This window comes from Vombatus ursinus, unplaced genomic scaffold (genome assembly GCF_900497805.2).
Source record: "Vombatus ursinus unplaced genomic scaffold, bare-nosed wombat genome assembly UNPS02009173.1, whole genome shotgun sequence".
NCBI classification, from domain to species: Eukaryota; Metazoa; Chordata; class Mammalia; order Diprotodontia; family Vombatidae; genus Vombatus; species Vombatus ursinus.
In genome coordinates, this window is record NW_020948951.1 from 886,772 (window position 1) to 910,829 (window position 24,058).

The following is a 24,058-nucleotide window of genomic DNA, read 5'->3' on the forward strand; positions in this document are numbered from 1 at the left end:
AAATACAAGCAAAAAGAACATAGTCCCTGCCCTCTTACCTGTCCTGCCCTACTTACATTCTAAAGAGGTAAGAAAAAAACATAAAAAAGAGCAGAAGAAGTGATGAGGGATGGAGAGGTACCAGGCACAGGGCATAGTTCTAAGGTCCAGAAAGTTAAGAATGGGGTCAAGGGGAGAATGAAGTCAAGCTGGCTTGGGCCCTTCCACAAAATGGAGGCTCCAGGAGGAGCTCACCAATGTGAGAAGGGCACAGGTCTTGCAGAGGAATATTCCAGGGTGAGTAGGCCACAAGGGCGGTAGGCTGCTCCAGGGCAAGGAGGCCCTGGGTACTGAGGGAAGTTCTAGGATGAGCCAGCAGTAGAGAATGTATTGTTTTGAAGTCCCAAAAAGTCAGGTACGGGGTCAGGAGTAGAACAAAAGGCTGCTTGTAGAAATTGGGATTTTAGGGGCAGCTAGGTGGTGCAGTGGATAGAGCACTGGTCCTGAATTCAGGAGGACCTGAGTTCAAATCTGGCCTCAGACACATAGCACTTACTAACTGTGTGACTCTGGGCAAGTCACTTAACCCCATTGCCTAGCCAAAAAAAAAAAGAAAGAAATTGGGATTTTATCTGGGACTTGAAGGAAACTAAAGAAGCCAAGAGATAGAGATGAGAAGGAAGAGGATTCCAGGCATGGGGAACAGCTAGAGAAAATGCCTGGAATAGGAAGATGGAGCATCTTTTGCAAGGTACAGCAAGGAAGCCAGAATCACCGGATCTCAGAATAAGTGGCAGAGAGTAGGATATAAGAAGGCTGTATAGGTAGGCGCCGATGTATCACAAATGTTGTACAGATGAAGACCAAGGAAACGTCCATGAAAGGTCTCAGGAAACCCCCTCCACACCTCCCATACCCATTGATTCCCCACAGTTTCAGCCACATCAGAAGAATGATCAAAAGCAAAATTTGCAAAGCATTGTTTCCTTTCTTAAAAAAAAAAATCCTGTCATATGCTGTTGGTGGAACTGCAGATTGGTCTGATTATTCTGAAAAGCAATTTAGAATTATGCAAAAAAGGCGGAAAGGAAAAAACTAAAATGTCTGTACCCTTTGACCACACTTTGATCACACAGCTAGGCACATACCACAAAGAGGTCAGTGACAAAAAAAAGAAAGGCTGCATAAACACCAAAATATTTATATTCTAAAACACAGAGGAAAGAACTGGAGTAAAATGTATATACCTATTGATTGGGAAATAGCCAAACAAAATGTAGTACATGAATCTAATAAAATATTATTGAGCCATAAGAAACAAGGTATGCAAAGAATTCAGAAAAGTATGAAAAGACTTACATAAACTGACAGAATAAAGTAAGGAGAACCAAGAAAACAAGACACACAAAAACTGCCACAGTATAATTGGAAAGAAAAAACCCAAATATTGTATAATTATAATATCCAAGCTTGAACTAGAGAAGAATCGAGGCCTTCTCCCTTCTTTGCAGAAATAAGTGACATGTGGGCATGGAACATTTCATATCTAATGGGGGACTAGCCAATAAGCTCCCAGTCCTTAAAGAATGCACAATATAGCCTATCTAATATCAACCCACATGGAGACTTGGTGAGCCTGCTTCCTAAACCAGGTGATGGAGGGACCTTTTTCTTTCCCATTTCAGAGCGCACAAAAGTACTGTTCCATTTCCTGTTGGTTTACTTGTGATAATGGACAGCCTTCTAACTGGGTCACGAGCCTGAACTGAGTGTGCATATACAAGTTTTGAGCAAAAGAACTCTCATTTCCTTCCCTGGTGGCTTTTGAGTGAGGAGGAGGAAGAACTGCTCTGGGCTTCTGAGAGGCTGGAAGAGGGGCAGTGACAGTCACCTGCCATGGCAGATTTATCTCCCCACCAGACCAACTGCATGGCCATGAACATACCATATCTGTCTCTTTGGTCGCTTGTGTTTATCCTTTCCTATTCTGGAAATGTATCCTGGTTGTAGATGACTGAGTATTTAGAAATTACGTTGATCAGGTTACAACTCTGTGAGCACCAAAATGTTGGGAAAACCATCCAATGCCCCCTCAGCAACAGGAACCTGAAGCAGCCATATCTCCATCTGGTGAGGGATACTCTGAAGAATGCTCTGCTTGACCAACTGGGGAATGGCCAAACAAATTATGGAATATGAATGGAATGAAATATTACTGTGCCACAAAAAATGACAAAATGGAAGTCTCGTTGGAAACTGGGAAGCCCTTTATGAACTGATGTGAAGTGAACAGAACTAGGAGAGCGATCATATAGTGACAATAACATTATAGAGAAAAATATCTTTGAATGATTTGAGAACCCTATATATGCAATGATAAGCCATGAGTCCAGAAGACGGAAGATGAAACATTCTACCCACCTCCTGCCAGAGAGGAAACATACATTTTAAGGCATGGACAGTATGGGAAGCTGTTGTGCTTGCCTATCCATATCCATTATGAGGAGTTTCTTTTTCTTTTTCTAAACTGTTCAATGCACAATAGGAAAGAGATATAATAAACACTTGTACTAAATAAATAAATATTTTTAAAAGTGAAAAAATGATAACCTAAGTCCTCCTAGATCAGCATGACCTCTGACAATTGCCATTTATGGTAGTGCCTATCCTAGGGCCATTTAGTTCTGTATTTCCATCTCTCTTGGATGGATCTTGGATCTTCCCCTCTCTGGGGGGGAAACAGAAAGGAAAACAGCTACAGATTCAAGTATAAAGCTGCCTCACATATGTAAACTAAACACAAAGTCATTTTAGTGGGGGTGGGGCATAACAAGAGTGTATAAGTGGAGGGGAAGAAATCAAGAAGACTTCTAGTAGTAGGAGGTACTTGAGCAGAAACCTGAAAGAAACAAGAGATTCCAGAGGTTGGGGTGAGGAGGGAGTGCCTTCCAGGCACTGAGGGGACAGCCTGTACAGAGCCATGGTTACTAGAGATGGAATGTTTTGCATGGCAAAACGCACATATGTCAGTTTGGCTGGAATGCAGAATTAGTGAGGTGTAGTAAGGTGAAACTAGCCTGAAGATAAAGATTATGAAGAGTTTTAAATGCCAACCAGAGGTGTGCATATGTTGTTTCAGAGGCAATAAGAAGGATCTGAATTTTCTTGAATAGGAGAGTGCCATGTTCATGTCCCTTTAAGAATATTCATTGGGTAGTTATTTAGAGGGTTGGGCTGGAGAGGAGAGACACATTAGGAGAGTACTTTAATGAAAGGTGATGAAGACCAGAACTATGGCAGTGGCTGAGATTTTGTGGAAGTAGAACCAGTAAGACTTGGCAAATAATTAGAAATGGAGAGGTAAGGAAGAGTAAAGAATTGGGAACGATTCTGAAACTTTGCAATTAGAAACCTAGAATGAATGAATGAAGTGTTTATTATTCGCAGAGCAATGTGCTAAATGCTAGGGATACAAATGTGACAATGTCTGCTCTCAAGGCGCTCACATTCTAAATGGGAGAGACAGCACATACAGAAGATTTCAGGGGCAAGTCAGATAGAAAGTCCCATGGTCCTTAGGGTGCAGCAGCAAAGCAGGTGGTAATGACTCTTTAAATGTCATTCCCACTGATAAAATCATATCAGTTTCTGATGTTGAACCATTTGATGATGCCAAAGACTTTGGTGACAAGAATTTTCTTTTCTGGGTCTTCTGTGGGGAGCACCCACAGCAGTTGCTTCCCAGGATAATGGCTAAATGCACTTGCCTGGAAGTATTGCCATTCCCAAGGCTCTTGGGTTCAGGATTCTGGGCTATTTCCATCAGGGTCTGAGGGGATATTGTGGTTAAGGTAGAGAGGTAGTCTGCCCACCTGGCACATGCTGCCTCCTATCTCTCCCCAAGGGTGCCTTGCTGCTTCAGCTAGGCTGGCTTGCCTGCCTGGTGAATGACAATTGGTCAACAGTCAGTGAGGATGCCTGACACCTTCTCCACAAGAGCTGCCTCCCCAGATGATAGCTGGTCTGAAAGCAGAACCAGTAATCAGGGAGGATGCTGCCTCTTCCAGGGTTCCTGTGCTTCCAACTGACTGGAAGGATGGGCATACCCTAAGGAGAAATACAGAAGTTAAGAAGAGGAGTAAGTTTGAAAGGAAAGGTAATGAGTTCCGTTTTGGACATGTTAAGTTTGAGATTCCTATGAATGAGATTCCTCATTCCTATGAGATTCCTATGAAGATTTAGTTGAAGATGTCCAATATTCACTTGGTGAACGCAAGCCAGGAACTCGAGAAATGAAAGTTTGATATATAAATCTGGGAGTCATCTGCATGGAGATGATAGCTGAATCCACGAGAGCTGATGGGCTCCCCAAACAAGAATGTAGAGAAAAAAAAAAGGGGAGGGCCCAGGATATAGTCTTGAGGGTAAACACACAAGTAGGGGATGTGACACGGATAATGATCAGCAACAGAGATTGAGAAGAAATGATTATACAGTTAGGAAAAAATGAGAGTTCTGTTGTTGTTGTTCAGTTGTGTCTGACTCTTCATGACTCCATTTGGGGTTTTCTTGGCAAAGATACTGCAGTGGTTTGCCATTTCCTTCTTCAGGTCATTTTCCGGATGAGGAAACTAAGGCAAACTGGATTAAGTAACTTGCCCAGGGCCACACAGCTAGTGTCTGAGGACAGATTTAAACTCATGAAGATGAGTCTTCCTAACTCCAGGCCCAGTACTCTATCCACTTTGCCACCTAGCTGCCCCAGAAAGGAGAACAGGCTCATAAAAATCTAAGAGAGAGAAAATACTTGGGGGACAAAATTGCCAACAGCATCAAACACAGCAGAGAGGTCAAGAAGAATGAGGACTGAGAAAAAAGTCAATACAATGGCAACTAAGAAAACATTGATTACCTTGGAGAGAGCAATTTCCACTGAGTGATGCTGTTGGAATCCATATTGAAAGTGGTTGAGTGACAGGAAAGTAGAGAAAAGTAACATAGCTCTTTCAAGGAGTTTGACTATGAGGAGGAGAGATATACCAGAGACATTTGGACTGGTTTTTTTTTGTGTATACTGTGACAATTCCATCAATGGAGTGATATACCTGATTTGCCCACCAACCGTCATTCTCCTTGAGTTACTGGCCCAGTAGTAACCTCAGTTCCTGTCTGGGTCTGACATAGCATAGCATCCCAAAAGGTTGAAGTACCTCCATTAACCCCTAAGGGGTGTTAGACTACTCCTCACATCCCAACCAAATTACATGGTAGCACTGGCTAGGCTAGAAATTTAACCAGGGGATGAGAGGGAATATTGCCCAAAATGATTTTTTAAAAGCAAGAAATCTCTAATTCTAACATGCCCGTTTTACAACTAGAATCTCTTCTCTCTCTCCCCCATGTTCACATGGCATAAGCCAGGGGTGGGGAAGCACATAAGGGCTCAGGCTACAGGTTCTCCACCCCTGGATAAGCACTCAACATACTGTGGCTATATCACTTATTTTTAAAAATGAAAATAAAAGGGGGCAGCTAGGTAGCACAATGGATAGAGCACGGGCTCTGGAATTAGGAGGACCTGAGTTCAAATCCGACCTCAGACACTTGACACTTAACTAGCTGTGTGACCCTGGGCGAGTCACTTAACCCCAATTGGCTCACAAAAAAAAAAGAAAGAAAAAAAAGTGAAAAGAAAAATGTTGTGTTTCCTATATGGTGCCTTTGGCTGCTAACAATCTCCCCAAACTTCTCCTTCTTACCCTCCCAGTTCTTTGTATATAGTCAGGGATTCCTGAAATTCACTGACCTAAAGACCATAGAAATGGAATAAGGTGGGAGAGGCATGAGTCTAGGATTCCAGCTCAAAGTCAGAGTATAAACAAGGGGAGCATGGGAAGGGAGATCCCTTCCTCCTGGCTCACCATTCTATCCTGTTGGAAGGCTTCAGGTACTTGGTACTAACTTTCTCTCTTTCTCACCTTCTGGTCTACGATTCTACCGATAGGAACTTTAGTTATAGAAGGTATTTGTTTAATTAGGCTTGTTGTGTGTAGGAATCTCTTCATTATTTGTCCTTGTATTTCCAGGGATTTCACATAGTAGGTACTTAATAAATACTTGATTGAGAAACAAACAGGAAGATGCAGTAGAGACAAAAGATGGCGTTTAAAGATATTGGAGAACGCAAGATCAATCAATAAACGTTTATTAAGCGCCTGCTATGTGCCGGGCACTGTGTTAAGTGCTAGTTATACAAAAAGAGGCAAAATACAATCCCAGACTTCAAGGAGCTTACAATCTAATGGGGGAGACAACATGCAAATATACACAAAGCAAGCTATAAGCAGGAAAAATAGGAAATGCTTAACTGACGGAAGGCACTAGAGAAGAGACAAAGAAGAGGGAAAGAGAAAATGAATTAGTGGGGCTCCGTGACCTAGGAGAGCGCAGTAGGAGGCGCCATGGAAGACAGTGCCCCAGATAACAATCGAGACTGGAAAAACCACGTGGAGTGACCGCCCATTGGGAGCGGGGCCGGACAAACGCGGGGCTCCTCCGGCGAGCAGCCTAAGTGAACTGAGCCTAAGCCAATGGAACGTCTCCAAGAGGGAGGGATTAGCGCAGAGGAGCGCTCTGATTGGTCGCGTGTCCAGCGCGGAGGGAGGGCTGAGAGCGGGCATGGAGGCTCTGCAGCGGCTGCTGAGTCTTGGGGCAGAGGTTGACGGAGAAGGTTGTGCCGCTGGGGAAGGTAGCGGCCTTCTGCTGCGCGGGGAGCCGGGCTCCGGGAAGACGGCATTGCTGTTCGCGGTGGCCCTGGTGGCAGCGGGGGAAGGTCGGGGCCCCGTGCTGTTTGTGGCTCGGAGGGCCCTCCAGAGCCTGCCTCCAGTATGGAAGGCGGGAGCGGCTAGGGACCCGCTGAGGCTCCAGGTAACTGACAGGCGGAGCTCTAGGGGGCGGGGCCATATTGGGCCGGGGCTCTGGGCGGGGGGCGGGGCTCTGGGCTGGAGGCAGGGTTAACCTTTGAGGGACACAGCCCGTCACGCACCATTTATTAAGCTCCCAATATGTGCTAGGCATGATGCTAGTTGTTGGGAATACAAAAAGAGAAAAACCCAGCCCCTGCCTTCAAGGAGCTCCCAGGGGAAACAGGTGCCTACGTAATAGATGCAGAACAAACACAAAATAAATGAAAGGCAGTTTGGGGTGGTGGGCGCTAGCTGTTGTGGGGATCAGAAGAGACTTCTTGGAAGTATGCTTGAGCTGACTCCTGATGAAAGTATGGGATTCTCAGAGGCAGAGATGGGGAGAAAGTGCACTCCACATATGGAGGTACGGCCGTTGCAAACACACTGACAGGTTGTGTGGGGAACGGCAGGAGGAGCCTGGTTGGCTGCACTAAAGTTCCACTATGGGAGTAATGTATATTGAGGCTGGAAAAGTAGTTTGGGACTAGGTTGTGAAGGGCCGAGCAGAGCAGTTTGTAATTCTAGAGGCAACAAAGAGCCACTAGAATTTGATGAGTTGAGGAATAATGCAGGCGTTTGGCAGCTTTGTGGAAGATGAAATAAAGTGGGGAGGGCCTTGAAGCATTAGGCTCAATCAGGAAAGGAGCAGACCCTGGTCATAGTCTCCCTCCTTAATTCTCCCCCTGCCCTGTTGCTGGCAAATTGCTACCTCCTGCTTCACTAATCCCTGTGGTTCATCATTTCCACCTGATTTAGAGGAATTCTCTTTCCCCTGCTGTGTCTTCCTGAATGCTCATCCCTATACAACTGAGCCCAATTCCTTCCCCTCCTCTGCTTTCCCCTTCCATTGTGCCCTGTGGAATTTCCACTCATTTTGTTAACAAGCTCTCCTTCATCCTCCATCTCTTCCCTTCCTATTCTTTCTACCTTCAGGCAGTAACTCAAACCTGGCTTTATCCTGAGGGTAGTGTATGTCTTGTGACCACAGTCTTGGCCACTCTGTCTGGCCACTTTGAGACCCTCTCTCTGCACCGGTGCTCAGCGACCTTTCCATTTTACATTTCTGTCATCAGACCCTATCCAGATGTTTGTTGCTGTTATCTACTAAGCTCCAGATCATGTTCTCTCCTTCCTCCAGAAGTTGAGCACTTGGCTCATGGCTCATGCCAACAGACCTTATAACGCCCTGGTCTCCCAGTTCATTAATCTCTTCAACTCCCATCAACTCCGACTCTACTCTGTCAAACCGCACAGGTGCTGACACCTTAGATTTCACCATCACCTAAAACTCTTCCGTTTCCATGATTTTGGTGTATTGGAGAGATTGCTGCATTTGGAGTCAAGGGACATGGGGTCAAGCCCTGACTGGTACTTTTCTGTGTTACCTTTAACAAACAAGTCACTTCATCACCCTGGACCTCAGTTTCCCCATCTGCAAACTGAGGTTAGATGAGATGATCTGTGTGCTCTAAAATCTATGATCCTTTGATCTTAAGAACTAGATGACCTGTAAGGTCCCTCCTAACCTATTCTTCCTTCTCACCCTACCCTGCACCTCTCCACCCCACCCTTGGTCCATCTTCCCTTCTCTGACCTCACTTTCTTCCCTTTACAGCCTTGTTGTTCAGTCATTTCAGTTGTCTCTGACCGAAGCTTTATTTTGGAGATTTGTCTGGAGTAAAACTCTGGAATGGGGGCAAAACAAGCCAGAAAGATAAAATGACATTTTGGGGTTGGCCCTTCCCCCACAGGATATCACCCAGGCCTTGTTATCCAGGGGTCTTTGGGGAGGCTTCTGATCCATGGTCACACTTGAGAGCTCAGCTCAAGGGCTACCTCTTTCTGAGCCCTCCCCCAAATTAAAAAGTTACCTTGTAATTATTTTTCTTATGTTTTGTGTTGACTTCTCTATGTACCTTTTTTTTTCCTCCCAGTAGCATGTAAACTCCTTAAAGATAGGGACTTTTTTGGTTTTAGTCTCTGTATTCCTAACCCCTAGCACAGTGCCTGATTGATTGGTTGATCTTTGATCTTTCCTTATCCCCAGGCTTCTTCCCTGCAGCCTATAGATAGGTCAGTATCTCCTCCATCCTTAAAAAAACCTTCTCATGACCCTGCCATCTGCCCAAGTTATCATCTTCTATCTATATCCCCTTTGAGATGATCAAACAGACCTGTATCAGACTCCTAGAAAGGGCATTCTGCTTGAGAAGAGTCAAATTTGTGACTTGCAAACCTCCCCAGTGGGGGCTGAACCTGATTAAAATATAACTGAGAAATGTTTAACAAAATAAATTTTAAAAATACAACATAATGTGAATTTGTGATTTTCCAAGTTGACATATGGCCTTGAGTTTAACCCTGATGGTCTATAGTCCTTGACTCCATTTCTTTTCCCACTTCTCAACCCCTTTTGACCTCGTTTCCAGCCCAAACGCTTGACTGACACTGCTCTCTCCAAAAGTGTGATGAGCTCTTTTTTTTCTTAAGAAAAAATATTCTGAACTTGACAAACACCAAATAAAATGGTCATTTCTGTATATTAGAACAAAAGATGATTGTACATGAAACTAGCTTGCTTTGCTTTTTATTTCTATAATAAATTCAGCAAGTAACTTTCAAAGTGCTCTCATTTCTCTGTGATACTCTCTGACATTCCTTCTGCTGTCTTCCGTACATTTTTTAAAAAAGATATTTTAATAACCGTTTTTGGCTACCTTATTCCTCCCTCTACCACACACATAAACTCTCTCTCTCTCTCTCTCTCTCTCTCTCTCTCTCTCTCTCTCTCTCTCTCCCCCTCTCTCCCCCCCTTTCCCTCTCTTCCACTCTTTCCTTTCCCCCAATTAAAAAAATGTAAAAAAAAAATAAAAACAAAACCCTTCAAACAAATATGTATAGTGTTGGGCTTGGAGTAAGGAAGACCTGAGTTCAAATCTAGCCTCAGACACTTTCCACTGTGTGGCCCTGGGCAAGTCACTTAACCTCTGTTGCCCTCAGTTTCTTAAGAAGAAGAATAGTTAGCATTTATATAGTCCCTGCTCTGTGCCAGGCACTGTGCTAAGCACTTTCCAAATATTATCTCATATGATTCCCCATAACAACCCAGGGAGTAATAGATGTTGTATTATCCCCCATTTTACAGTTGAGGAAACTGAGATAGAGCTTAAGTGACTTGCCCAAGGTCATACAGCCAGGAAGTGTGTGAGGCTAGATTTGAACTCAGATCTCTCTATCCATCTAGCACCATCTAGCTGCCTATATGCCTTTTCTTATCTGTAAAATGAGGAAAATAATAACACCTACTTCCCAGTGTTGTTGAGGGGAATCATGTAAGATAATATTTGGAAAGCACTTTGCAAAAAGTTTTTATTAATCAAGGAAAATAAATTCCTATGTTGGCAGGGTCTGAACATGAACACTTTATTAGTGATCTCTTAACCGCTCACTCCCTCTCTGCAACTTTGGGCCCACCTCCTCTTCGCTTCTGTGACCTTGCTTTATGCCTGGCTTGCACAACCTGTGGCATCCTCTACATTTTTCTCAGGTTGCCTGAAATCCTTTGGCAGGTTGTGCAGGCCTGCTTTATGCTGATTCTTCTCCAGTCTGCTTGACTGCTCCTTTTTAGACCCCTGTGCTAGTTTATCATCATCTATCTTCTACCCACTAAGTGTGGAATATTCCCCCAGAGGTCTGTTTTGGACCCTCCTCTCTCTGCACTCTCAGTGATCTCGCCCATTTCATGGATTCACTATCCTCAGTCCTATCTGTCCAGGTCTAATCTCCCCATCCTGCATTACCAGCCACATGCTGGACATCTCCTCCTGGAGATCCCGTTTGCATCTCAAACTAAGAGTCCAAAAGAGAACTCATGACATTTCCCCTTCCTAACCCTTCTTACTCCAAACTTCCCTATTTCTGTTGAGAGAGCTGCCATCATTCCAGTCATGCTGATGTCATCTTTGACCCTTTCTTCTCCCTTACCTTCCCATATCCAATCATTGGGGAGATTTTTCTCTCCAAAACATCTCTCACATCTATCCTCTCATCTTTTTTTTTTTTTTTGCATATATCTATCCTTTTTCTCATTACCCAGTGATCACCTGACTTCAGGCCCTCATTCATTCTTGCCTAGATTAGCAGTAACTTCCTAATGGGTCTCCTTGCCTCCAATCTGTCCCCTCTCCAGTCTCCCCTACACAAAGCTGCCAAATTGACATTCCCAAGATCCCAATCTGATCATGTCATTTTCATATTCAGAAGTCTTCTCTGTCTCCCAGTTGCTTGTAGGATCAAGTACAAACTTCTCAGCCTGCCATTCAAAGCTCTGTGACCTCTGGCTCCCACTGACCATTTCAGCCTTATTTGCCAGCCAGACTGGACCACCAGCTGTTCCCCAAACTTGGTATTCCATTTCTTGGGACTTTGCTTAGGCTACTGCCTCCATGCCTGGAAATGTCCACCCTCTCCGACTCTGCTTCCCTCAAAAAGGCTTAGTTCTGGTGCTGACGTAAGGCCAGTCATTAGTGCTTTCTCCCTACTGAAGTGACTGTATTTGCTCTCTTCGTACATGCTGTATACCTTCAATAGCATCTAAGCTCCCTGTGGACTGGCATGACTTTGTTCTTTTTACCTCTATGCCCCTAGCACCTAGCAGAATGCCTTTCACAGAGTTGTAATTTAGTAAATGTTTATTGAATAAAACTCTTAAATCACCCCTTTGCTGATCACAGTCTCCTGTCCCAATACCTCCCTCATGGCCTCACGCTTGCTAACATGCTCCTCTGGCCTCACTATGAGCCCCAGTTCTTAAATCCATCCCAGTCCTCCATCCTCTGCTAGAACCCTCTCGATAGAGTCTTAAGAGGTGGAAGGGATCTCAGGCCCCACCTCGTCCATCCCACAACTGCACAAGGACCTGCTCTGGGATGTGCCCCAGAAGGGCTCATGCTGCCTTTGCATGAAGACCTCCCGTGAGGGAGAGGCCCCTCCCTCCGGAGGCAGCCTTTTCCTCTTTGGGAGAGCTCTCTTGGTCACATTTCCCTTTAGGTCTGCCCCTCTAAAACTGTCTCCTCTTTGCTCCAACTTCTAGCCCGTAGAGCTGAGGAGAACAATCTTAACTCTACTCCCATGTGACCGCTTTTTATGCACTCGAAGGTGACTCTCACGTCTACGCCCCATCCCCTGCCCCGCCCCCCTCGTCTTCTCTTCTCTGGGCTAAACGTTCCCAGCTCCTTTGCAGGATGCTCACGGCGCATGATCCCAGACCCCTGACCCATCCCTGGTCGTGCATGCCCTCTTGGGTATGTTCCTCAGCTTCTCAGTGTCCTTGCTAAAGCGTGGTGCCTAGGGCAGGGACTCAGTCTCAGGGGTAGGAGTAGTGAGTCCTCATAAAATGAAATAAAAACGACCTTACTTGTGATAAGATGAAAAAAGAGAAATTCCTAATTAAATTCAAAATAAAACTCTACTCCCCTCCACCTCCTCATTCATGCCAGCAATCGGCAGCACAGGGCCAAGAAGGGGAACCTAAAGAGTGACAGAAATACCGCTGAAACCCCCGAAGCACCAGTTCCACATAGGTTGGGCCTTTGGGTTTTTTTTTTGTTTGTTTTGGTTTTTGGTTTTTGGTGAGGTAATGGGGTTAAGTGACTTGCCTAGGGTCACACAGCTAGTAAGTGTCAAGTGTCTGAGGCCAGATTTGAACTCAGGTCCTCCTGACTCTAAGGCCGGAGCTCTAGCCACTGCGCCACCTAGCTGCCCCCTTTTATGCCTTTGGGAAGCAAGGAAGTCAAACCAATCATTCCTGCCGAATTCCTCCGGCCAGTCAAATCCCAGGCATGGCTCCCTTGCCCCTTCAAAGGGATTTCAGCCCAGTCCGTTATAAAGGGTGCTCTTACCTACACAACCACTAAAGATTGATTTTTTTTCCTTTATCTTCCCTTGGTCTACCAAAATCCCACGTTGTTGTTGCTGTTGTTTTTCCGAGTTAAGCTACCTAGCCCCTCCCCACCCCCATGTTAATAATAGCTGGCTAGTCTTTATGTAGGGCTTTAAAGTTTGCAAAGCATTTTACATATGTTATCTCATTGGATCCCTCACAATAACTTTAGGAGGTAGATGCTATTATTTTCCACCCCTTCCACCAGTGCCTTCTTCTGGTCACTCTTGCCCCCAGCCTAGCTGCTCTCCTTTGTTAGTTCCTGATCATTTATCACCTTCTCCCCCCACAGTGTTCTTCCCAACCCCCGTCCCCTGGCTCTGTGCTGGGTCCCCTTTCCTTCTCCCTTGGCAAACATCTGTGCCCATGAGTTTAATTATTGCTTCTGTGTAGAAGGCCCTCAAATCTAGATATCCAGCCCTAATCTGTGGATTCACTCCCACATCCCCAACTGCCTTCAGGACATGTCTATCTGAACATCCCACAAATGCTTCAAACTCAGCCTGTCCTAAACGAATTCATTATCTTCTCCGCTAAACCTGCCCCACCTTCCAGTGTCCCTGTTTCAGTTGCTAGCACCCCCATTCTTTCCAGTCACCTGGTCCCAAAACCTCCAAGTCACTTTTGACTCTTCTTTCTCCCCCTTCTCCCCCCAGTCAGGTGCTAAATCCTCTCAAAGCTGCTCTCAAATCCATCCCCTTGGCTCCATTCACACAGACACCACCCTAGTGCAGTGCCCCCCATCACTTCTCACTTGGACTGTTACCCCCAAATTGGTCTCTCTGCCTCCAGTCCCTGCCCCTCTCACTAATCTGTCCCCCCGACAGTGGCCAAAATCATCTTCTTTGTCACTTCCCTGCTCCGAAGGATCTCCCCCACCAGGCTTCAAACTACCCTCCCAGCCATGTGTCACATTGGTCTTGTCTGCTTAACCCCTGTTGCAGTGAAAGTGAACCACTGGCTGGCCATTCCTCTGGCTAGATGGGCTCTTTCTTCTTGCCTCTGGACGTTTTTGTGTTCTAGCCACCATTCCTGAAAGGTTTTCCCCCTCATCTTCCCTGGGACCTTTCTCCATCCTTCTAGAGCTCCCCCATCCCCACTCTTCCCCCCCAAAGTGGGAGTTTCAAAATGTTTACTTCTCTCTAGCTTTCTCTCTTTTTTTCCCCTTCCCATTCTAATTTTAATGAGACACCATCTGTGTAAAGGTAAGCTCCCTTCAGGTACTCCTTGTCATTTTTTTCTCTATATCCTCAGAACCTATTCCCATGACTTGCACATAGTAGGTATCTACCTAATGTTTGTGGAATTTAATTGACTGGATGAAGTATACATATGATGACTAATAGGTGTGTATAATAAAGGATGAGAGGTGAGAGCGCCTCAGCTTGTGAGCATATAGGGCGTATCCTTGCGGCCTGAGGCAAGGAATGAGGCCGGGTTTGTGGTCTCTGCCACGAAGAATGGGTAGGATTTGGATTACATTGGGGAAGATAAAAGAAGTTTTTCGTTGAAGGCCTGGGGTGAATCTAAATTTGTGGGAAGGGAGAGGAGGGCAGGCTGACTATTGCAGAGCTTTGGATACTGAGCTAAGCAGTTTGGGCTTGGCTTATTAGGAGATGGGGCCACTGGAAGCTCCGTGGTCAGGGCTCCCTTGCAATTCTGACATTTGGGATTTTTTTCCCCCTCTGACCTGCTTCAATTATGTTTCGTAGTGGGCACAGTGGAAGCTTCCCTGAGGCTGACGCCGGACCTGGAGTAAGGTCAAACCCTGCCTCAGGGACTTGCTAGTGGCATGGCCATCCTTACCAATGGCAATGATGGCATCAGCCACCTCCCAGGGTTGCTGTGAGGATCTGGGAGATCACCTGTGAAAGGTCTTGGCAGACCCTAAAGTGCGCATACAGGCCAGCCATTACTGTCTTGTCCCTTTGCCTCCTCTCTTTCAGAAAATCCACTTCCTGTATCCACCCTCCTTGCGGGAGCTGCTACAGCTTCTGAGCTCCATGCACGAGAGAGCAGCCCAGCCCCCCTCCCTCCTGCTGCTGGACGGGATAGACGAGTACTTGGCAGAGACCTCTGGAGCCCAGGCATGTGCCCACCTGGCAGCCCTGCTGGTGGACACGGCCGCCCACTTCTCAGGCTGCTCGGGCAGTGGCTGCGGACTCCTGGTCACCATGCAAGGCCCTGCTGAGGCTGAGCTGGAGGCAGCCGCCCTCCAACTGGCAGTGCTCCAGAGATACTTGCCCACGTGCCTCTGGCTAGAGCCTGAGCCCCCAGACCTGGCAGGAGCATGGCCTCAGCACTCTGAACAGTGCTTCAGGGCCCGCCTCTCCAGTGGGCCAGGCTTCCCCAAGCAGGAATGGTGCTTGAGTTTTGGACATGATGGCGAAATGGCCATTTCCCAAGTGAGCCGCCAACCATCCCAGCACCCACCTCAGAAAGCTGAGTCCAGCAGCCCCAGCTGAGATGGAGGCAGCCTTCATGAGACCTTGTCTCTCCCCAGCCACATTGCCTTTGTGTCTGAGAGCAGCTGTCTGGAGGTGGGCAGAGGCACTGCCGTGGGCGTAAGTCCAGTTGGATCCTGATAGCTGTGCCCTCTTGCCACCATTGGGTAAAATGCTGTGACACTGTAATATCCCCAACAAGCCTCCTAGGCTTGGGCCACGGGGGTGAGGAGGTTGTCACCATGCTCCATGTGGCTTCTTCCTCACCGGGCGGCGGGCTAGGAGTGTGGAAGGAGCTGTGGAGCCTGGGCAGTGGAGGGCATGGGGGGGGAAGGAAGGTGAGCTGACCTTGCCCTTCTTCTCACATGGAATAAATGATGTTCTGATCGGGCCTTACCACCGTCCCAGGCCGAGATGGACCCTGGAAGTTTTGGACGGGGTGAGGGTGGGTGGGAGTGGTCCTTGTTCCTGGGCCTGATACTGTCCCTCCAGCCTCATTCATCCCCACTTCTAGGATCATAACATTCTGCCCTGGAAGGTACCTGAGATCACCATCCTGCCCATTACCCTGATTTCACAGAGGAGAAAACCAAGTCCCAGAGAAAGGAAGGGACCCCATGTTACTTCCTCAGTACCCCCTCCCCTGGCTGTTCTGTCCTCCCTCCTGGAGACACCTGGCCTTCATGATTCTCCAGCCTCCCTCCCATTTACAGTCAAGTCCTCTTTTCACCTTTTTCTTCAGAAGATGTGACTCCCATGGAAAGAAAATAAATTTATTACAAAAATATATATAAAAGGGCAAAGCAGGGCCTGCTGGGCAGTGATTTCCCCCGTCCCCCCACCCCTAGTCCTCAGAGGCCATGGTGCCCTGCAGCTGTGCCAACCTCCTTCCTCCCATGTCCCTGCCCCCCATGGCCCTCTGGGAGGAATGAGGAAGGAAGGAGAAGGAAGCATGCCCCCTTCCTCCTCCCTTCCTGCAGCTGCACCTAGGAGAGCTGCCAGCCTTGGTCCTGAGGCTGCCCACTAGGAACAAGCCACATAGCTTGGGGGCAGAGGCTCTGGGCTGGGCTGGAGAAGGCTGTTCTCATAGAGGTTGGTGTAGGGGCCCTCAGGTGAACTGCCAGGGGCCCCTTGGGAGCCCGCAGAGCTGCAGTCGGCTGAGATGCCAGAGTCTGACACCATAAGATAGAGATACTTAAGGTCAGGGGGCCTAGGGGGTGGGGAGGGTGGGGAGGCTCGAGGACACAGCAGTTGAGAACTGGGATCCAGGATGGTATATTCAAAGTTGGAGGCCGACACCTGTTCTTCCTGCTCAGGCTCTAGGGCTGAGATTGAGGCCGTGGGAGAGGAAACAGACTTGGCATCTGTTTCCACAACTGGGTCCCCCTCAGTTTCCAGGACCTTGTTTTCCCTGCTGCCTGAGCCCTGAAGGCTGCAGGGGCCCAGCTCCAGCGGCCCAGCCACTGGACTGTGGGGCAGCATCCTTGTGTCCAGCACGAGGTAGTCGTCCTGGGCTCCCTGGGCCAGCTGGCTGGCCTCTGGCACCAGCAGGGGCTCCTCCTCCCGGGCTGGCTCAGCAGGGGCCACCCAGTGGCGCTCAGAGAGTACTTCCAGCTTGGCCGGTGGCTCCTCCAGGTGAGCGCCAAGTGGCCCCCACCACAAGCAGGCATTGCTCTGTCCCAGCCACAGCTGCAATAATAACACTGAGCTTAGCCCAGGGAGCCCGCTCTGGATGCTTGGCCTCAGGGCCTGGCTACAAGGAGGCTCTCAGCCCAGGAGCCTGGGATCTGGAGGCCTTGCAGGCCTACCCAAGGGGAGAGAGCAGAGTCTGGCCCAGGCTTCACCACCTACCTGGAAATTGCCTCTGTGGATGGTGAAGAGGCCCTCAAACCCATGCTCTGGACTAGGGATGCCTGGCCAAAACATCTGTTTCAGAAACCTGAGGGGAGGGAGGAAAAACAAAGCTGGAAGGGCCTGCTTGGGCCGCTGGGCCAACTCTAGACACCTTTGAGTACGATCCTCTCAACCCAGAATCTGACACCCTTCGGGTTAAATGACTTCCCCAAGGTCATGCAGGGATCAGAACTCGGGTCCTCGACTCCAGGACCATCATTCTTTTCACCACAGTGTTGCTTCCCTGGGGTGGGAGAGCAGGGAGAGGGGGCTTACCTGCGCTGGGAGAGGAGACCCAAGATGATTAGCAAGAGCAGAATGATAGTGAGTATCACAGACATGCTCAGGATCAGAGGGTCCAGTTCTGGGGAGGGAAAGAGGAGGAGTGTCAAGCCAGAATCCCTCTTCCACCCCACTGGTCACAAACTGAGACCTCACACTACTCCCTCCTTTCCTCCCTCCCCTCTCTCTCGGCTCACCGCTAGCTATCAACACTGTGACTGGCTGGGACCAGGAGCTCCAGTAGCCACTGTAGCTGGGCTCTGCCATCTTTGCCCTAACAGTAAAGGTATAGTGAGTGTGCCCACGGAGGTTGGCAATTACACAATCTGTCCTGCCTTCCTGGATGTCCACCTGCGGGATAGGGAGAGAGCCATGAGGAGGGCAGGCAAGGCAGTGGGTGGGGGTGGAGGGTAAAGGAGTCCAAAAGGCTGGGCATAGGTTCTCACCCTCTGTTCCATGGTGCCAGCTGCTTCTGAGTACTTGACCTCGTAGTGGATGTCCTTGGTCACATGGGCCATGGGGGGTGGGAGCCAGTGAAGGGACACCTGGCTGGGGGTCTCCATCTGCTCCACTGTTAAGCCAGAGGGTGGGTCCAGAAACACTGAGAGGGGCACAGGGTTAGGGGTATGAGAGATGTAGGAAACCTGCAAACAAACAAGTTGCTGGCAGCAGACTGAGGGCCCAGACCTCCCCAGGAACCAGAACCAGGGAGTTGGCATAGAGGGTATGGCCCTTCAGCCAAACCAGGAGAGCCGGATTGGTGCCCATATGGTCCTTTCTGTGCTAGAGCGTAGGGAGGGGAGTGGGGCAGGGCCCTCTGGAAGCCATACCTACTTCATTGATGTAGATGGTCCGATGGAGCTCTGTGCCGTTGGGGGTGGCTGTGACCTTCAGCTCTAGTGGGATGAAGCTGGAGGCATCAGACAGGGGGAACGGGCAAGTGTAGCGAATGGTGCCCCTTCCCGTCCAGACAACCTTCAGCATGCAGGGTTTCCAAAAATCCTGCCTGTGTAGACACAGGGACAGAGGGGAGGGACACACAGGTGCTATAGTCACCAAGAGTGGAAGCAATGTCCCCTAGGTCTCCCCTCCCCCTCTGACGAACTCCTCTGATCAGGGAGTTAAGGGTGGGAATGGGCGGGGGGGGGGCACAAAAGATGTGCTGGGACTCACTCTAACTGGTAGAAGAAACTGTAGTTCCTGGATCCCAAGCTGGCCATCTCTTCCCAGAAGCAGACCAGATCCTCCAATCTCTGTGTGAAGCATATGGGCTTCTCTTTCTCCTCAGCCAACAGCAGAGTTACTGCAGTGGGGAATGGGGGTGTCAGGGTGGTGAAAGATGGAAGGGCACATCAGTGGGCAGGCCAGAAAAAAGCAGGAGGAGGCCCTCCGCATCCCACCCCCTTCCTCTGGAGCCCAGGGAAAGAAGGCTTTCTGCTGCCAAAGTCGGGCGCTCATCTCTTATCATGCATGCTGTTGCTTTCACCCCAATTTGGTCTCCCTGCCTCCAGCCTGGAAATGCCAAACCACACAGATGACAAAGTGATTTTCGCAAAATTTAGATGACCGTATCCTCCACTGAGTAAACTCCTGTGGCTTCTGATTCCCTCTAAGATCTCTTCAGCATTTAAAGCAGTTCCTCACTTGGCCTCTTCCTAACTTTCCAGTCTTCTTACTCCCCTTCACTCCCCTCCACAGGGGCTGTAGTCTAGCCATCCCTTTGGCCTCCTTTCTGTTCCTCACACATGACACTCTTATCTGACTCATCATCTCTCATCTCTGTGCCTTTGCGTTGTCTGTCCCTCACTCTCGGAATATCCTCCCCTTCTCGAGATCCCTGGTTCTCTTCAAGACTACACGTTCCTCATGAAGCTCTTCCTTCCCCAAACTACATTGTATTCATTTTATCTGGCTTACTGCGACACTTGTTTCAAAAGCCTCTCCTACAGAGACTAGAGTTACTGTAGTTCTAAGGGCCAAAATGTAATCTTGTGGAAATAGACATTTTAACCCTCAGTTGGGAGGAAAGAGTGATGGCTTTGGAAAAGCTGAAAAGATTGTTTTCCAGTTTTTCTTTCCTTTCTTTTTTATTTTTTTTAGCAAAAGAGACCAATTGAATTACAATTATTGAAACACTTTAAAAGCATATTTATGGATCGCAGGTTAAGAACTCTTGGTTTTTTGGTTTTTTGGTAATTAATAGTATTTTATTTTTTCATGTCAGTTACATGAGACCTCTCTTGATGGAACTATTTTAACCTTTATTTTGTGAAGAGGAGGACGAGAATTCTTGAGAAGAGCCTTTGCTTGGCACCTTGAGAGAACTGAAAACTGAAAATTAAAAAATCATCTATGATTACAGTGAGGATTGGAGGTGACTGCCTGTGATATTTCTTTAAGCTGAAAATATTGTAACTATTCAAGTCTTTATGCTATTATTGATTATGTTTTAATATATCCTATGGTGAATTATTGATATTGAATTAATCCTAGGACAGTTACGGTTTTGATACAGAGATGACAATGGGGAAAGTGGTTTCTCCAGTTAATCAAATAATATCTAATAAACTGAGGTGGGGCTCTGAGTCAACTGATTAATTAATGAAGAAAAGGTTGAAATTATATTAATGAATGAAAAACTATCCAGATATACCCTCTGGATTACTCTGGAACTCAGGATGATGAGAATGAAGATGATAAGTAAGCAATTTAGAAGTCTGAAAGGCAATCAGCAGTTGATGCCGCATGACTGCATAACTCCGGTTAGATGGGCACATGTTATTTCCCTGGGTGGTGGGGAATTTTTCACTTTTTCTTCATACCCCCAGTGATTAGCACAGTTCGTGGTCCTGGGTAGATGCTTTTGATTGGTTGGTTAATTGATGGCAGCCCCTCAAGCCCTACAGTTGCTGCACAAGGCCACATTCTTCTTCCATGATCCCCACTCATTTAGCCCAAGCAGCCCTCTGTGTGTCTCATTCAGCTGCCCCCCTCCTCCAGCCCACCGTGTGACCAGGCTGATAAGAAAGCCTGGATGTAAGGACCTGTTTCCTCTCACCCCATCCCCCCTTGCTATCAGGAACATAACCATCATCTCTCCAATGCTATGAACAGTAGACCCTCTGCTCCTACACCTGGACTGTTGGACAGTAGGGGTGGGAAGCTGCAAACATCAGCAGCTGTAACCCCCTTGGGGTCCTGTCTTGGGCACTGAACTCTGCTCCTGTTATACCTCAGACTGTATGAAGCCCACCCCCCACCTTCAACATTCATAGTAGAGACCCTGGCAGACTTGTTTCCCAGACTCCCAGTGTGTCTTCAAGCCTGCTGGACCTTTGGCTGTCCCCTCTGTCTTTGTCCTTTCCCTGAGTCTAGGCAGAAAGGGAGGGCTAAGCTCAAAAATGGGCTCTCGGAGCAACAAACAAGTGAGCTTTCTTCCTGCCAAGTGCCTGGGGCTTGAGTCCTATCGCTCATCACCATCCCTTTCATGCCTCCCCCACCCCCAAAGGAAAAGCTGGAAGGGGCTTGGGAGATAGTCCATCTTCTTCACTTTGCAATGGGAAAAGCTGAGGCATTAGGCAGCTGCTTATCTAAGGTCATGCACCTAATAAATAGCAGACCAGGGTTTCCATCCCCTGGCCTGTGACCCCAAACATCGTTCTTTCCACTGCATGATAATAATAGCTCACATTGACTACGGAGTAGTGAGTGCAAGGATTCTTATCTCCCATTTTATAGAAGAGGAAACTGAGGCTCTAGGAAGAAAATTGACTTGCCCAAGGTCACATAGCTACTGGTGAAGTTGGGACTGGAGCCCAGGGCTCTCACTTTTCTTGCCAGTGCATAGGACAGCCTCTCAGAAAGCCCCAAAACTGATTCCCCCAGGCTTGAAGGGAGGAGGAGGCAGGAAGGGACCATATCAGGCCCTACAGGCACCCTTTCCACCCAGATAAGGCCAACAGCAGAGTGAGAGGAAAGGGCAACAGGGAATAAGTATGCCCATGCATGAAAACACACAGTCACTGTTTACAAATTTCATCTTCTCCTCATGCCCCTCCACCCACAAAGCCTCCTGATTCCCCTTCCCACCTCAGAAGATGAAGTCTTCTCTAGGAGATCCTGTTCAGCTCTTCCCCAGGCCAGGTGGGGGGCGGGGGGAAGTTGTGTGGAGGAGGATGGGGGTTGAGATGGCTCTGGCTCCAGCTGGGTGCTCAGATTCCTGGTTTCATTTCAAGCCCTCTAGTACCGCCCACCAAGGAGGCGATGAGGCTGGAGACAGAGGGAGGACTCCCAATGTTAGGGCTTACCTTTGCTCTCAAACAATGGACCTTCCAGCCCCGGCTCATGGTTCTGTTCCCACTGGGGTGCAGGGGTTGCCCAGGCAGCCCCTGCGCTGAGTAGGACACAGAGGGACCCAATTCCAGGCCAGTGGGGGGGCCCAGCTCGTTCCATGCTGGCCCCGGGCCTGCTTAGCACCTCCCCCCACCTCTCTCTCAGAGTTTGAGAGGAGGGGGGCTCTTCTTTCTTCCTTCCCTACCCCCAGTTGGAGGGGGAGGAGGATGCAGAAAAGTTTCTGCCAGAGGCCACAGCTGGAGCAGCAGCTGCAGCAGCCGGACACAGCTGGCAGCAGTGGGTTCTATCCCTTCAGAGGGCCTGGGAGAAGTGGCGGGTAGTGACAGGGGGTGGGGCCTTGAGGGGGAGATAAGGGGGGCCAGCAGTGGGGGAGGGGCAGGAGACCCAAGGCAGCTTCAGGCACCTTCATGGAGGAAGCGTTTGCCTCTGACACTTGACATAATCAGTTCCAATTGCTGGCCACTCAGTAGAATTTGATAAAATGCCTACTCTGTATGAGCACCTTCCTGGGCTTGGGGAAATTGTGAGGGCTGACTGTATAGGGTGGGAGGAGAGAAACAGGATGACCAATACAGATAGCTGTAGTGCACATGCTAAGTGCACAAGAAGGCTGTATAACATGTTTCAGAACCCTGTATTCTGATTCCAAGTCCAGTAAGCTTTTCATGATACCATGGCTAGTGTGGCATTCAAGGCCCTCCATAATCTAACCCAAACCTACCTCTCCAACCTTATCTCCCCTGACTTCTGCTCCACATACACTGGGTTCCCCCTCCTTATTTCCTACCTTTGTTCATGCTGTGCTTTTGTCTGGACTATCCTCTCCCTGCTTGGGACACCACTCATGGAATCCAGGAGGCTGATGCCCATGGAAGGGTGAGACCCTGGCAACCCATTAGACAGGGCAGTAGTGTTCTAAATGCTCTTTTAGACTCAGAGGCACATTAGCTCCCCAAAGCCACGGTTGGGGGGAGTTCTGCCTGTGGCACATACCATCAAGTTGCCTTCCTGGACACAAGCTTCGAGTCTTATGCCTTAGTTCAGACTTTGGAGCAAGAAGAGAAGTGACACATCAAACCGAGCATCTTACTGCTTAGATGAGGACTCAGAAGCCGAAGTGTGATATGACTTACCCAAAGACAACCAGATAAGAAGCAGTGGCAGGATTCAAACCCAGGGCTTCTGACTCCAGACTTACAGAATCACAGAATTTTTGAGTTGGAAAAGAACTCATTGGTCACCCAGTCCAATCCAAACATAAAACTAATCTACACTATCACAAGTGGTCATCCTCTCCACCCTAGTCTGATGCTTGGAAAGTTGATTTTCTGATTCGTGTAAGACTATAGGTGCATTCCTATTAAGTTTAATCTTAGCTTTAGCCCAGTGCTGATTCAATTCTATCAAATTCAGTGGTGGTGGCAGGGAGTGGGGTTAGGGGGTGGTGGTGGTGGGGGTTGCTTTGCTTTGTTTTACAAACTAAAAATTAAGACATTTGTTCACCATTAGTATAATAGTGCATGAATTCACACAATTCAGTGTTCTTCCCAAGTTGTAACCCTCTGCTACCTACCATCCAAACATCTTATTCTAATCAGTCTTCCTGCTCCCCTCATATCTCTCTTCCCCTCCACTCAGTTCAACTATCCTTTCTTTCTCCCAATAACCCCTCTTTGTCTTCATCCATCTCAACCAACTCACTTTCCACTTTCCCACTGCATCCCCTCCTTTAATCTGACTCACAGAACTAAGAGAAGGAGCAAATAAACTCCCTGTTCTCCCTCCACCCCTGCTGGATTTTGATTATTCCTCAACCACCAACCATCCTTCAGTTTTGAGGTTCCTGCAATCCATTTATACCATCTCCTCCCCATACTTGTTGCTGTCAGCCACCAACCTCCAGGACATTTACCCAACATTTTCAGTGAATTTCATGCCCAGGTCAAGTCGTGTCTTTATGCCATCTTCCACAGGCACCTCAATGTACATATCAATGACTCTTCTGCCAACCTGACCATGCAATTCCTCGGCTTCAACTTCAACAACCCCCTTCTCCTCCTCCAGACACACACAGGTATGGTCATACTTCAGCCTTCACCATCTCTCAGAAGGGCACCACCTCCAAGATTCAGAATTTTGACATTCCCCTCCCAGGAGCAGCTTCCTATTTAAAATTTTTTTAATTAATTTATTTTTTAACA

General features: G+C 48.0%; 2 protein-coding genes across 3 annotated transcripts; one reads left to right on the top strand and one right to left on the bottom strand.

The window, feature by feature from the left end:
- The first annotated feature begins 6,642 nt into the window (after positions 1 to 6,642).
- Positions 6,643 to 15,743, top strand: SWSAP1 (SWIM-type zinc finger 7 associated protein 1). Its single transcript, XM_027851317.1, has 2 exons — positions 6,643 to 6,906; positions 14,832 to 15,743. Exons 1-2 carry the CDS (start codon positions 6,658 to 6,660, stop codon positions 15,348 to 15,350), a joined length of 768 nt encoding a protein of 255 aa, XP_027707118.1. The 5' UTR covers positions 6,643 to 6,657; the 3' UTR covers positions 15,351 to 15,743.
- Positions 15,744 to 15,799: 56 nt separating this feature from the next.
- Positions 15,800 to 22,149, bottom strand: EPOR (erythropoietin receptor). 2 transcript variants are annotated; one of them, XM_027851146.1, is made up of 8 exons: positions 21,812 to 22,149; positions 18,678 to 18,807; positions 18,335 to 18,510; positions 17,951 to 18,105; positions 17,702 to 17,855; positions 17,499 to 17,586; positions 17,181 to 17,268; positions 15,800 to 17,018 (listed from the first exon to the last, which is right to left on the bottom strand). In XM_027851146.1, exons 1-8 carry the CDS (start codon positions 21,954 to 21,956, stop codon positions 16,353 to 16,355), a joined length of 1,602 nt encoding a protein of 533 aa, XP_027706947.1. In that variant the 5' UTR covers positions 21,957 to 22,149; the 3' UTR covers positions 15,800 to 16,352. The 2 variants fall into 2 exon arrangements, with proteins under 2 accessions (XP_027706947.1, XP_027706948.1); XM_027851147.1 differs by lacking the exon at positions 21,812 to 22,149 and adding an exon at positions 21,594 to 21,665.
- Between the last annotated feature and the right edge of the window lie 1,909 nt (positions 22,150 to 24,058).

Coding starts and splice junctions, on each gene's coding strand:
- SWSAP1 (XM_027851317.1), top strand. CDS start 6,658: ATGGAGGCTCTGCAGCGGCTGCTGAGTCTTGGGGCAGAGGTTGACGGA. Junction 6,907..14,831: donor GGGACCCGCTGAGGCTCCAG/GTAACTGACAGG, acceptor CCTCTCTTTCAG/AAAATCCACTTCCTGTATCC.
- EPOR (XM_027851146.1), bottom strand. CDS start 21,956: ATGGAACGAGCTGGGCCCCCCCACTGGCCTGGAATTGGGTCCCTCTGT. Junction 18,106..18,334: donor CATCTACATCAATGAAGTAG/GTATGGCTTCCA, acceptor TGCCCCTCTCAG/TGTTTCTGGACCCACCCTCT. Junction 17,856..17,950: donor CTGGCACCATGGAACAGAGG/GTGAGAACCTAT, acceptor CCTATCCCGCAG/GTGGACATCCAGGAAGGCAG.